A 14,549-nucleotide genomic window follows, 5' to 3' on the forward strand; every position below is an offset into this window, starting at 1 on the left:
GGTAACTCATTTAACCTTTGTTAATTTCAGATGATGAACTGTGAAAATTAAATGAGTGAACAATCTAAGCTCAGGAAGCGTGCCCAGCGAGACAGCGTGAAAAATACCACCAAGCGTTCCTCTGGACAGCACAACTGAGTTTGAATTCTTTGCTAGCTATGCAAGATCAGGCAAAATACAGAACTCTTACCTTGTTATCCATAAAGTGAAGCTTTAGGTCTACTCCGCAGGACAGAAGCTGCGCTCCAGCTGTAGAGGCAGAAGGGCTCTAGGACATGCTAGACACTGAATAAATACCAACCAATGCCTTGCTGCACATGTGTCCATTCTGTGCCAGTAAGTCACCAGCTCATTCACTCATATCAGCACCTTACTACCCAGCATGCTCCACTTTATAAACTCCATTCCTTAAGCAAAGTTCTTGTTTCTCCACTGGCCGCCGTGGGCTTTGCCTTCATCCACACTAAATGTCGACCTGCCCTCTGTGCTCCTTCATTCCACACCATTATCAGAGCTTATTTAACACGGTCCACAGTTTCAAGCACTTCCAGTACTGCTGACCAGCCATGCGGGGGCCTTGATGCTTGCAAATTTTCCTCTGCCAGTCAGTCCTCAAATCAGGATGAATTGAACAGTCTTTACATTCTAATGCTGCTTATACTGTGCCAAGCCTTGTTAAAGAATGTGGGCCAGTGAGATAGTTCAGTGGAGTAAGCACCTGCTTTGGCAAGCACACAGACCTAGGTTTGATCCCAGGTCCTACATGCTGTGCCGGCCCCACCCAAGTCCGGGAGTGGTGGCACACCCTGTAACCCCAGTGCTGGGGAGGCTGAAAACAGGAGAATCACTAGGAGTCCAAGCTGCGTAGTAAGACTCTGTACCAACTATATAAATAAAAACGGAAGGCTGATTTATTTAGGAATGTAATCCTCACAGAAAAAGTTGATACTCTATTTTTTAAAAAGCGAATCTAAGAGAAATGAATGTTTCCTTTTCTACCTTCTGCTTTCTTCAGGCAAATTTGCTCCACACTTTTCTTATGGCTCTTCCGAGGTGGCTGTGTGTGGAGTGCGTGATGCCAGGGGTTAAGGGTATTGACTGCTAAACTGCACTGCTGATTGGTCTGGCGCTGCTCTGGATGCAGACAGTGGGGAGAGGTGGGAGGGCCTCCCACCCGCGCTGGAGAGGACGGAAGGGGCAGAAGCCAGCTGCTCCACCGGCTGCCCTCTGCCCACCATGAACCATTTCTCCTCCACGTTGCCTCTGCCAGGCCACCTGCCTTGAAGCCCACGGACCATGAATGGAAGCCTAAGACCTGTGAGCGCAAATAACCCTTTCCTCTTTTAACTCTGGGTATTGGGGATTTTGTCTCAGCCACAAGAAATATAACTGAGATGACTCTTGTTCCTAAAACTAGCATTATATCTAGAGACATTCTTAATAGAGAATGGCAGCCTAAACGTATTTTAATTGAGGGGACGTCACTGCCCTACAGTGGCCACCCCACCCCAGCTAAGCACAGCAGCGTCACCACTACCCCCTTCACAGGCAAAGTTTGACACTGCCTGCCAGGTCTCAAAGAGTGACTTTAGGAGTGGTGCCTAGGAGGGCCTTTCCTTCACTTCTACACAGCGTGGCTCAAAGATGCTGTGGATATTTAAATTAAAAAAGTTTTACAGTGGTCCCTCACTTGTCACGGACATTACATTCCAGATGCCCCCGCGATAAGTGACAATCATCCAAGTAGCGATGTTATATCTACTTTAGTGTGTGTGTGTATATATATATATATATATATATATATATATGCTTTATAAATCTCCCTACACTCTTATAAACCTTACCCACACTTTTAAAAACACTGCTAATGTTCTTAACTGTTTTCTAAACTCATAAACATACGTAATTTTAACAATATGCAAATGCCGTGTGGTACTGCAAAATCCCGTGATACAGTGAAGAATCCATGATAAATAATTTAGATCGATACTTCTTGAAAACCCACAAAACAATGAATCTGTGAAAGTCAAACCATGAAACAGCAGGGAGACAACTATATCACAGCAGAAGCCAGACAGCCACCAAGCTCCCCCGAAATGCTCCCCTCACATATGAGACCCACTCACCCCATCTCTCTTGCCACGTTCTGAAGCAGCGCTGGAGGGCTCTCTCCTGAGTGTCTTCACAAGGCACCATCATAAACGCAGTGAATGCGCTGAACGCTCCTGCCCCGTCCTATCTGGTGGGCAAGGCAGGCCTGTGGGGACGTCACACTGTGTCCCCGACCACCTCATTCACTGGACCTGGCACCCTGCGGCTACTTACTCTCCCCCAAAGTCAACATGGCCATGAAATATTTGAATCCATTCAGGACATCGAGGTATCCAGGATAGCAGAATTAAGCACAGGCTCGTAAGAGGGCTTCTGCAGGGCTCAGAGGGTGGCAAGAATGATGGGCTAAGTGTGTCTGAAGTGAAGAGCAGCACTTTGAGAGTGATTCACAGAAATATGTCCCTTACTGTAATTTTTTTTAACCTAAACACATGCTCATTGTGCAAGCACGCCTCTCTGGGGTGCGTGCTGAGACTGGCAGATGGTGGCACCTACCCGTCGCTCCCTGGGCACACTCCTGTGCTGCCCGGAGACAGCCAGGCCACCACACTTCCATACGCGTGGCTGGCACCAGCACTCCAACCACACAGGCTGTGCCTGACACTGTACTTCTCCCTCTTCTGGATCACAGACTTCAGTCCTTCCAGGAAGCCCTGAGCCCCAGCGCAGTGCCAGCTGAGGGCAGCCACCGGCATAAGCCTGTGCCACAGGAAGCTGCCCCTAGCCTCGCCCCCACCATGGGCATCTGCAGCCACACTCCCCACAAGAGGCACCCACAGGCAGGAACCGCATCCAAAGGCAGGAAAGCAATTTCAGCCACACAAAACAGAGAGTCCCTTCCTGCTACATCAGATGGCTCCAGGGAGCTATTTTGGCTACCAGAGCAACCCTCCTGCAGACATTTACACTAAGATGAAAGAGAAGGGTACGCATATTTTCTCCTAGGAGAAACGAAACAGCAAAATATTTCAAAGTTCTCCCAAAGGAATCTTTTCTCCTGGTTGCTTCAAATGGAACACGTTTAGCCTGCAGGACAAATTTGGATGAATGTCCAAAACACACACGCAGGCACAGAGCTTTCAGACAGCCCTGAAATTCGCAGGGAGCCTGGACTGCCCTGCTAGAATAGACAAGTACTTGGTATCTTTTCTCAACACTGAAAACACTCCAAATTTTATCTACCCATCATTTTAATTTGTCACAGCAGACCCCCTGTACCCTTCTTTTCTTTATTCCCCCAAACTTCTGCCACACCCCAAGACCCCACACCTTAGTCTTCACATTTAATGTCACCTACTTGATCAAGAAAAAAAAAATAGTGGCTGCAAACATTAAGGTCTGCATTCACAGTTAATAATTTCTCTTCGGCCCGGAGCAAAAGATCCAGCTTGCCTTCCAAAGGCATGTCCTGCGACCCAATCTCCTCCCTCAGTCTCTGGAACTGGCCCTCCACGTCCAGGCTCCGCCCCTTTCTTTCTTCAAATGTTGGATTCCATCTAACTGCAAACCTGCCTTTATGTCCAACAGCCACCTCTGGCCGAGCTGCGCATTTCTCTTTCCTCCCAAACCCTGAAGAAATCCAGACGATCTCCTCCGGCCTCGCAGCTCAACCCCTCAGGAGCCCCAGGCTTGACCACAATTCATTCTACTGCAGTTCCACTCTGACCGCAGCAGATGGGAGACCCCAAAGGTCATCCTAGCTCTTCTGCGAATGTCTAAAACCTTTATGATTCACACCTCTGAACCTTGTGTCACTTGCTTAGAATTCATTTTTCTTAAACTCTTTTTTGGATTTCTGTATTAAAGAATGTAGAAGCAAAGACCAAAACTCTGCATGTCTAGCAAATTCTTTGGGTGCTGTTGGCACACATGAGAGACAGAACGCATGGCCTAAAAGCGAAGGCAACACAGAAAAACAAGTTCAATAACCATAATCCCATCATTTCAGTAACAGAACCACTTCAACAGTCATGCGAAAACATTTGTCATTTTCCCCTCATTACCAGCAATACACTGAATGTCAAGTCTGCATTAAAAGTTAGGGCATACTACAGCAGTTAAAGCTTTGTGATAGACGGAAACAGCTTTAATTAAAGTTACCAGGACAACCAGAGGGAGACAGCATATGCCATAATTGGAGAAGTGTCATTGGAAAAATTTGTTTATTATAAACTGGATCCTATTTTCCCTGAGCAAAATGTCTGGAGCCCCTCATTTCCTAGCTGACCCCTGTAGCTGGGCTAGCTGCAGAAGAATGGCTGCGGCGACCTTGTTTACCTGCTCCTCTCATCTGGCACGGCGGGAGGCAGCCCTGCTTTGCTGAAAAGATTCCTGTCATGAATTAGCACTTGCAGATATTTCAGTGAAGTTCAGGCTGCATGAATGCTAACGGTACCTTAAGTGATCGTTTCTTTTTGCTGCTAAACACTGATTTGAGATTGCTTTCAGAACACTCCAACAGCGTTAGCAAGTTTCTGAGCCAGTTTTGGAACGAACGCGAGACAATCCTTCAGCAGATTTACCTGCGAAGTAAGATCACTGCTATTGCTGTGGGCTTGCCATGGACAAGGTCTCGACTTACAAGCAGAGTCCCAAAGCTCAATGCTAGCGCTACCTACACAAGAACTCGGTCCTCTAAGTTTCCTCCTCCACAAAACAAGAAGAAATAAATACGTGAGCTGCCAGCTCCTTGGGATTTCTCTAAGTACCTGATGCAAAAACACTGCCAGAGCCAGGGCGCAGGTCACTGCCCACCGCGGCACCTCATAGCAGCTTCAGGGCAGCAGTCTGCTTCACTACCAAACAGGCGGCTTCAGAAGAAAAGCGCTTATTTTTTTGGAGGGGGAGGAGCAATTTCCCTCTCAGTTCTTCCTGAAAATGGGTGCTAGGCCCTGAGCATTGAAGAATAAAAAGAAAATAAAAAAATAAACACTGAAGTTATAAAATAAAATGTCGGGGGGATAGTTTAGAGTCAAACAGATAAACAATCACAGACTGAAGCACAAAGCAATAATAAGTACTACTTGAGTTTTTAATCAACAGGCTATAAAATTTAAATTCAAATATACAAAATTTGTGTGCATGCAAGCAAAAGAGAACTTATTATAGCTATTCAAAAGCAGTAATTCCACTAAAAAGCACAACAGCCTTTATTTCTTAAAAAAATAAACTATCCAATATAAGCTTCATTTCTTTAGTAAAGAGAAGAAAATAGCCAGTTCACATTTCTTCTCTTTCAGGGGGCCTGCCCATTAGCTCAGTTGTTTAAATGCCTGCTTAAGCAAAGCAGACAGGCTCAGGATGCTGCGGTTTGATCCCCAGATCCTCAACCCTGCCCTGAAGGCATCCTGAGCCAGCCCCCCCCCAAAAAAAAAAAAAAAATCCTTCTGAACTTTTGCCTGGGAGGTGGTGGCAAAGAAGAAAGAAAGAAAGAAAGAAAGAAAGAAAGAAAGAAAGAAAGAAAGAAAGAAAGAAAGAAAGAATTCCTCTCTTTACAGATTTTAAAAACGTATTTTCAAGAGTTTCTTAGGTTGATAACACTGATACTGAAAAATACATAGTCTTCAAACTCAAATAAAAAGGAAAATTATGTCAGAACCATACATTTTATTTCACTGAATCACCTTTTTTTAAACAGGAAATATAATTTTATTCCTTTATTTTTGTATTTTAGGGAAGGGTCTACAGGATGGTCAGGGTCTCAATACTAAATCAGACTCGTAGTGGTCCACCTGCTTACAGCCTCCCAAGAGCTGGAAACACAGGTGCGCGCCACCACGCCCAGCCTTCTGGGAATCACTGTAAATAGCTAACTGCTATGTGATTCTGAGAGAAGCCCAAAGCATGCTGGAATGTAGCGTGCTGGGATATCTCATTTAACAGGACTGACCCTTAGCGAGGCGGGGACAGTAGTCCGTAGAGCAGCTGGTGGTCACTTCTTCCTTCTGCACACTTGTTCCACCCAGAGGAACCCACGCACACCAGGAGGACTGCAGACCACAGTGTGGATGCAGAGAACCTGGCCACCGAGCCCGTCACACTCCTGCGGGGTTTTGAGCCAGGTGCGTCGGTCACACTCGTGCACTAGTGGAAAAGCAGTACCTTGCACCCCTACTGTCCCGAGGGCTGGGGCCTGGAGGCACCCTCGAGTCTGGGGAGCCCCGTACACACATGCTTGCTCAGGCAACATTTACAAACGGCCCGAGACTACTGGGCCGTGAATGACACCAAGGACGCACCCACCCGGCGGGGCTGTCGAGCACAGTTAGACAATGCTGCTTAGTAGCACCACTCAGTAATGCCTAACTGGTGCTCGATTCCAACATCTCCCCGGATTTGGCTTTTCCACACGATTTCATACAGGCTTCCACTGGTCCAAGCCCAACACATTAGAGCCCCTCTAATCCAGGTGCTTCACTGAGTAGCAAACGCAGAAGCAAGTTAAAGGTACCCCTTGCATTCATTTGCAATATGATGCAGCACCTGTCCTATAATTAGCCTCCAAGTATTTCCCTACTCAACAATGTGCTTCCTGCTTGTATGGAATCAAATAAGTTAAATAAAGAACTTAGTTTGAAAACAAACAGGATCTTTTTCCCAGACATGAAATCTAATTCTACACTCAGTAACCCTCCTGCCTTCTGAATTGCGCCCTGGTACTTAACACACACACACACACACACATCTGGAGTACAGACAAAGAGACAAAAGACAAAGAAAACAACATCTGCAAGGGCTTACATAACAAACTATATTCTTCTTCTCTACAGCCTTTTCGAGGGACATCCCTGTTCTTGTTACCTGCTTCCTACGCCCAGAGAAAAACAGCAGCAAAGAAGAGCAGAATACACAGAACTGTGGTCAGCTGTCACCAGAATATCAGCCACTTAGCTAGAGCTTTTTTTTTTTTTGGTACTGGGGATCAAACAGGACCTTGTGCTTGCCAGGCTTATGCAGCTGACCTATATCCCTGGCCCTAATCACTTAAATAGAAAGTACACCTTATTGTGGTTTTTATGACCAATGTTTACATCTCTAAAAATTGGCTCCACAGCCCTAAAATTGAAGATAACATTGCTTTGAGTTTTCCCGTCATGAAAGTTTACCTAGCACAGATTACTCAGTGATAGATATTTTTAAATTCAATCATTCCATGTATAGCAGTGTGACCCATATATGACAGATAGTGCTACCATGCTTCACTAAGATCACCCTGGGTACTTTAAGAATGATAATAGACAGTTTTGGAAGTGCTAAAAGAACTCACTGAAATTTTTTGAGAACCAAGACATATCAGGCTAAGAATCTGAACTCTGAGTAATGAATAAGTGGGAAATAAAGGGTGACTTGGGGACAAATTTTGATGGCACCCACCTATCCGACTCAGTAGTAGAGTTAACAACTCTGGACAGAACATTGAAATCCTGCTGAAGGAATGAAAAAACTTGCTAAGCGGAAAGACCATCCTGCTTACAAATAAAAAGATAAAACAGAAAGTCAGTTCTTCCCAGTTTGGTCTGACTCAGTATACCAAACAAATTCCAGTAGCTATTTTTCTAGATAATGGAATGCTGAATCTATAGTTCAGATTATAAGTACAGGCTCAAGAATATGCAAGATCCTTCCAAATATAAATATGGTGAGGACCTTGGCCTATCAGATAGCTCGCTTAATAATTGGACCACAAGGGAAGAAGAAAAACTGCTTAATCAATGATCTTTGGGGCTGGGGAGATAGTTTAGTAGAATAAGGGCTTGTCTGGCAAGTTCAAGGGCCTGAGTTCAAATCCCAAATCCACCAAAAAAAAAAAAAAAAAAAAATCAATTGTCTTGGAAAAAATTAATTTGAATTGCAGCCTAAAATTATATACTAGTATCAGCTGCAAGTGGATTAAATGCTTAAATAGGAAAGGTAAAACAGAACCTTTAAGAGTAAAATAAGGTCACAGAGATAGCTCAGCAGTCTAAGTGTCTGCCTGGCAAGCACAAGGACCCGGGTTCAATCCCTGTACCATATGCCATGCCGGCCCAGTGCTAAGCCAGCCACCAAGACCAAGCATGGTGGTGCATACCTATAATCCCAGTACTGGGGAGGGTGAGACAGACGGATTGCTATGAGTCTGAGCTGTGTAGCAAGACCCTGTACTAAACACATAAAACATAAATAGATATTTTTAAAAGACTAAAATACATTTTGAGGCTCATGTATAATCACAAGGTAGAGGTTTTCTTAAATCTAACACTACAAAATACTAGAAGCAATTTAAGGGGAAGTTGGTTTTGATTGCATTAAAATTAAGAATTCATCAAAACCAAGTGATAAGTCACAAGCTATAGAAAGGCATTTCCATGTATAAGACTAAAATAAATTAACCAGGCACGTGGAGCCTAGAAATCAACCTGTAGAGTAAGACTGTGCTGCAGAAACCCCCAGTCCAATTCTCCAAGCCGTCCTACGTAGATACAGCTCAGCTGCCTACAGAAAAGAGTAGCTAATGCGCCGTTTTTTTCTTGCCTTCTTTTTTCATGTTTTTTTCGTTTTTCTCTCATCTTAATTTCTTATAACTTTTTTCTTTTTTCTTTCTTTTTCCAATTTTCTATGCATATATCTTGTAGTCTGATCAACTAGTTTGAAGACAACACTATGCAGTACACCACACTGTCGAATTCATGCTGTTTTGTTTAGTGAAATTCTGTATATTTGTATTTTTTCTTTACGTTACTATTCTGCATTTTCTTAAACAAATAAAAAAAAAAAAACCATTTAATTTTTTAAAAAGACTATGCTGAAGATAAGAGCAGGTCTCCAGGCCGTGTGAAGGACGGCACAGTGCTCCGCAGCCGGGGCTGCGCCTCTCTGGGAGCGAGAGCAGGCACCACTTCCGCCCTCTGCCTGCCCAGGCCGAGGGCACCTTCGCTTCCACGTTTGTCCAGGAAGTGGATTCAGGGTCTGCGGCTGCCAGCAAAGGCCCACCTGATACAGCCCTTTGGAAATGGCTGTCACACCTTTATAAAACTGGCACAGTCACTGCCTGTACTCCAGCAACTTCGCTGTCTCCTGTCAACTCTGCGGATCGGGCACCAGGCAGCACAAGTAGCAGGCTTTACACAGAGCTATACCCCAGCCTTTGGTGTACTTGAGATTCTCCTGTCCAGTCCCTGCGAGTACTGGGACCAGTGTCACCGTCCCCAGCTGAACTCTACACTCTTGCACACGCATACCACAACGTTTGTTCCAGAAAATCTAGCACCACTATTTTATAGTACAAACCACCTGGGAGCAATCCAAATAGTAATTTGCCAACAGAGGATAAATGAACTGAGATATACCCTCATAAAATAATATTTAATTCTGAACAGAGGAGTGCCTTCTTATGCCGCTGCAGTTGTCACTGTCTGTGTTTTCAGTTATACTTGCTCTGTGGGTTTTGCACCATCCAACCAATCCCACAGGAAAATAAGGAAAAGATTGAGCTTGTCCTGAACCTTCACAGATGTGCTTTTCTTATTGATACCACCCAGGCAGCATAACATAACCACTTACTACACAGCATTAATGGCGTAGTAGGTATCACGCGTCCTCCACCGGTGCTGTAAGTACACAGGAGATGGAGTTATACAGAGACACGCCTGCATTTGCTGTACGGGGCGTGCACATCCACCCACGCCTTGGGGGTCTTCTATCCCATGACCCGGAGGCCCTGCAGGAAGGCTGCAGAAGGGAGCACTGTCCCTGCTCACCGCAGCCACTGGATGCTCAGGACACGGCTGTGGACAAGTGGGACTGCCCTAACCTGAAATGAAGCTAAAGGCCTACCCAAGGTGGAGGGAGAAAAGTGAGCTAGCTGCACGCAACATGCTGCAACAGGAAGAAAGCTCAGAAGTACACCAAAGAAACGCCTCTCTCGGCACCACAGTGATGGGAGCTTCAAGCATTTTCGCAAGACAACAAGGCCATTCATCATTATTGAGCACACCAGCCTCCTCTGCAGGGAGGCCGAAGGGCGAGGTAGGAGTGTACTGTGCTCCAGGGCTCCAGTAAGGCTTGTGGCTTCACCCTGCACGACAGACCTAACCCCAGTCATGGTAGCACTGTGTATGACTCACACAGGTATAAGTATAAGCACACCTCAATTAGGATATATATTAGAAAGTACAGTAACAGAAAAAGAAATACGTAGAGAAAAGCTCGCTGATCACTGTGGGTCCCCGATGAAACCACTGTGTCACATTTTTTTATGAGCACATTAGATAAACACGGTTACCATGGTGAAGAAACAAAGCAAACCAAGCCTCCCCCAAAGCATGAGCAGGGCCTTGGAGGCCAGCAGGGGCCAAGAGTGAGAGGAGAGGATCCAATTTAAACTCACCTCCAGGGCCTTCGATCTGTTGCTGAGAAGCTTTTCAATATCCCGGGCTGCGATCTCCACCAGCTGCCGAGCGTTATTTGGTTCCACAGTATACAAATCTTGGTATTTCTCATAAATCTGTGTGAAAGGGAAAGAAAGCTAATAAGTGAACTCGCTCCTTCTGAGGGTCATAACCAGACCGCTGCAACGTATGTACAAGAGCAGAGCGGACTGAAAAGCCTAACCTTTTTTGTCTTTGTTTTTATCCTTTTTGAAGTTTGGGGTGCTGGGGAGACAGCTCAGTGGTCTACATGCCTGCCTGGCAAGTGCAAGGATCCAGGTTTGATCTCTAGTACCACATATCGGCCTGGCCCCAGAACCCCCAGCTCTCTGTGTCAGCTGTAATCCCAGCACTGGGGAGGCTGAGACAGGAGGGTCACTATGAGTCCAAGCTGTGCAGCAAGACCCTCTACAAAATAAATAAATAAATAAATAAATAAATAGATTTTTAAAAAATTAAAAAGAAATTCTTAACTATCAGGCAGCCAGGCATAGGTAAATGTGAGCTTCTCCTAAGACAACCACACCTTGTGAAAATCTACACATGCTGTAAAACACTCTGCACCCTGCAGCTTTCATGTGTGACCCAGGGGCGCAGGCTGCACTGTATCCCAACTTCAAACCTCAATTTGAATCATCATTTCACAGGATGGGAGGCTACGGTGGGCCACAGAGGGAGCCTGGAGGTTGGGCTCAGCCAGGATCATCCTCAGGGGTGCAGGGACACTGCACAGGCAGAGGGATGGAAGCCACTCCTGTCCACAAGGAAGCTTGGCTAGAACCCGAGGGCATACTGACTCCTTGCTGAATTGAATGTTGTCTTTGTTGAAAGCCAGTGAATCAAGCTGTAGTAAATCTACATGAGGTGCAGAGCGCGGGTGGCAGGCCGGGTTCCCAGGCAGAGGGTGCAGCTGGTCCCAGCAGCGCTTCCAGCAGGAAGGGCGCAGGGTGCACGGGAGGAAACCCCTTCCGCACCGCACAGATGGGGCACACACGCACGACTGGGCCCTGCCAAAGCCAGAGCCTGGCAGGTGCTCCGTCTTAGGGCAGTGAGTCCAGCACACGCCGGAACCGGTTCAACCTACTTGGCTCTGGAAGAGCGCCAGCCTCCCATGCCTCTGCCAAGAGGTCTGCGACCTCTTCGCACCAGCGTCCAGCAGACATGAGCACTCCTGCTAACGTTTCTCTAGCAGAATATGTGGATTCTCGGTGAGCCTGCAGCTTTTTAAGACACTGACAGATAATTGAGATTTGAAAATTTTTAAATTGTGCTTTATTCCTAAAACTGATTGAAATGCCCGTGTTTAGCCACGCTCACTAGAACACTGCACGAGTACAGTTTTATTCTAATTATTTAAGACTCATGGATTTAGTGACGTGAGAATTCTGTACTGGAAGGCTGGGCTGGAGCTCAGGTGGTAGAGCGCTGGTGCAAGACGCTAAGTTTGGTCACCAACACTGCAAAAAACAAACAAAACGAAACCCCATATTTGGGGGCACGGAGAATTCCTCCCTACCCTGGGATTGCTGATTTTTTCATGGAGCAGACTGTGAGCCCCGCTCTTAAACACCAAGGTTATACAGGAAGAATCCATCCAGCACAAAGCCCCCCCCTTCATTTCACTTACGCTGAGACTCGGGAACACGAATTCCTCAGTGGATGAATTGATTTGGGTTACAAACAGATAAACCTCAACATCACTTTAATTGATCCAGGATATTTAGTTCTCTGAAGTAAAGCCAATAGAGCTAATTGGAGTGCGGTGTAGCTCGCTCTGTGCCTTTGACATCTTCTGCCGTCGGGGCTGCTCTCTACAGACCTCATGCCCATCCTGTGGCGCAGGCAAGTGCTGCGTCGCATAGCGCAGGACACCTCTGAGGAGAGGACGCCTGGCTCAACACTTCAAGAATGGATGGGTGTAGAATAATACTTTCAATTCTATAGACTCTAAATATATAAAGAATCGTCTCAATTTCTCCTCCAGGATAATTTTTAAATACTGAAGAAATGCCATGGTTTGAATCCTGAGTGACCCCCCAAAGGGCCAGAGATAAATAGCTCAGTCCTGGACATAAGGCTGAGGGGCAGGACTTGGGGTGCTTGGGTCTGACACGTGGCCTTGGACCACTGGGGGCACATATGCCCTTGGGGGTGACAGCTGGGACCTGGCTCCCTCCTCTTCTTTGTCTCCCTCTGCCACACATCACTGCTGTCCTACTAAAGCCCTAACATTCATTCAGCTACTGATCATGGATTGGGACCCCCAAATCCATAAGCCAAAACACCACTTCTTTCTTTATATGCTGCTTATAGCAAGTACTTCTTCACATCCCTGATAGGGTGGCGAACACATGAGAAAAAAGCAGCACCCAACTCAGAAATGAATTTTCAAATTTTAAAAATTTATTTATTTAGGGGCCAGGGAGATGGCTCAGTGGAATAAGCGCGTCCCTGGCAAGCGCAAGGGCCTGAGTTCAATCCCCGGTTCTGCAAGAAGAAAATAATTCATTAATTAAAATTAAAAAATTTATTTATTTGATACAGGGTCTCACTATGCAGCTCGGAAACTTAGTGATCCTCCTCCTCCTCCTGTCTCAATGTTCACAGTGCTGGGATTGCAGGCGTGCACCACCGCGCCCGATTTCGGTGACCTGCACAGCACTCCTGGGGTGCAGGGCTGGGACGGCATGCGGCACTGATAACTGAACCCAGTTCGCTGCACTTGTCAGGCAAGAGCTTAAACCACCAAGCTACCTCCCAGCCCTTAGAAATGAACTTTAAATAGATGGTGTCAAGGAAATTTTAGATTCCTAGTGTCAAACCCTAGCTATACTATTTATATAAAACCACGGTTGAAATATTTTTTGGTAACAGACATGAATTAACATTATATAGGAAAGTTTCCTGACATAAGCTTAGTGAATAATTTTGAGTGAGGTTTCATACATATTTTTAATATTACATGATGCATTCTAATCATAAATATATTTATCTTTTCATCACTAAAATAACCCACATTTCTATACTATTTATAGAAATTTCTATGCTAATATATTAACTTCTAAGATGTTGTTTGAAGCATCTTTTCTCCTAATTGCATTCCTTTTTTCTAAGCGATTATCTGCGTTGTCATTTGACCCAACTTCTTTCCTGAAGAAAACATCATATTGGAAATAATGAGTTTGTGGCTCCAGACAGGGCTCCAGGAAATCACGCGCATGCCTCGCGTGCCTGGGAAATGGGCCTGCGTCTGAGAAGGCGTGCGGAGAGCACCCGGGAGGGGCTGCCTTCCTTCTCGGGAGTGGACGCTACCTGAGACGCTTCGGTGCTGCTTCTTCTCAGGGCCTCCTCCTGCCTCCGGACGCACACAGTCCTGCCAGAAAGAGCCCGTGGCTCCGAGCTCTTTCTCTGCTAGAACCACAGCTGGCTTTCATGCTCTTTGACTGCCACACTCAAAGACAAAGCTCCGCTGTCCTAACGACACAACAGACCGCTGTCTTATACTCCTCCCTGGAAACTTCTTTCAAATCTCTCAACTAAATTAAGTCTGTGGCTCCAGACAATATTCAAAATAAGACACCGAAAAAAAAAAAAATACTCAAAATTTGCTACTTAGAAAGAGACACCGCCGATGGTATAAATGCTTAATAGAATTCCTAAAGAAATATTGTAGAAATTAGACTATGTCATCATGCCATGACATGGCTTCATGAAGTCAGACACCCCAGACAGACTAGCCAGGGAGTGAGACTGTCTCCAACTTTTGGATGCCTGCAGGATTGCCACCAGCAGTGAGCTCTAGGCAGCTCCTGTACACCACTTTCAGGACTTCACATGTATTATATGATCGATTCAAACTGAGAAGGATGAATACATGTTGACCACGCTGTTAGGTTAGCCAAGGCTCTGTCCCATCTCACCGTAAGCCACCGCTCTGCGAAGCAGCCAGTGAAAGGCAAGCTGGCTAACCCCAGCTCAGCAGGACGCGGGATCCGGGACAGGCCCTTAAACAAAGTGAGATGGGTACTG

The 14,549-nt window shown here is 45.8% G+C and overlaps 1 protein-coding gene across 1 annotated transcript in view; it reads right to left on the reverse strand.

The window, feature by feature from the left end:
- The window catches only part of Cacna2d1 (calcium voltage-gated channel auxiliary subunit alpha2delta 1), a 348,148-nt gene that overhangs the window by 319,320 nt on the left and 14,279 nt on the right, over positions 1–14,549 (reverse strand). The window contains exon 3 of the mRNA XM_012516489.2: positions 10,481–10,597. Within this exon, the coding sequence (XP_012371943.2) occupies positions 10,481–10,597 (117 nt within the window). The remainder of the gene's footprint in view (positions 1–10,480; positions 10,598–14,549) is intronic.

Source organism: Octodon degus, unplaced genomic scaffold, assembly GCF_000260255.1.
Source record: "Octodon degus isolate 3935 unplaced genomic scaffold, OctDeg1.0 scaffold00108, whole genome shotgun sequence".
In the NCBI taxonomy this organism is placed as follows: domain Eukaryota; kingdom Metazoa; phylum Chordata; class Mammalia; order Rodentia; family Octodontidae; genus Octodon; species Octodon degus.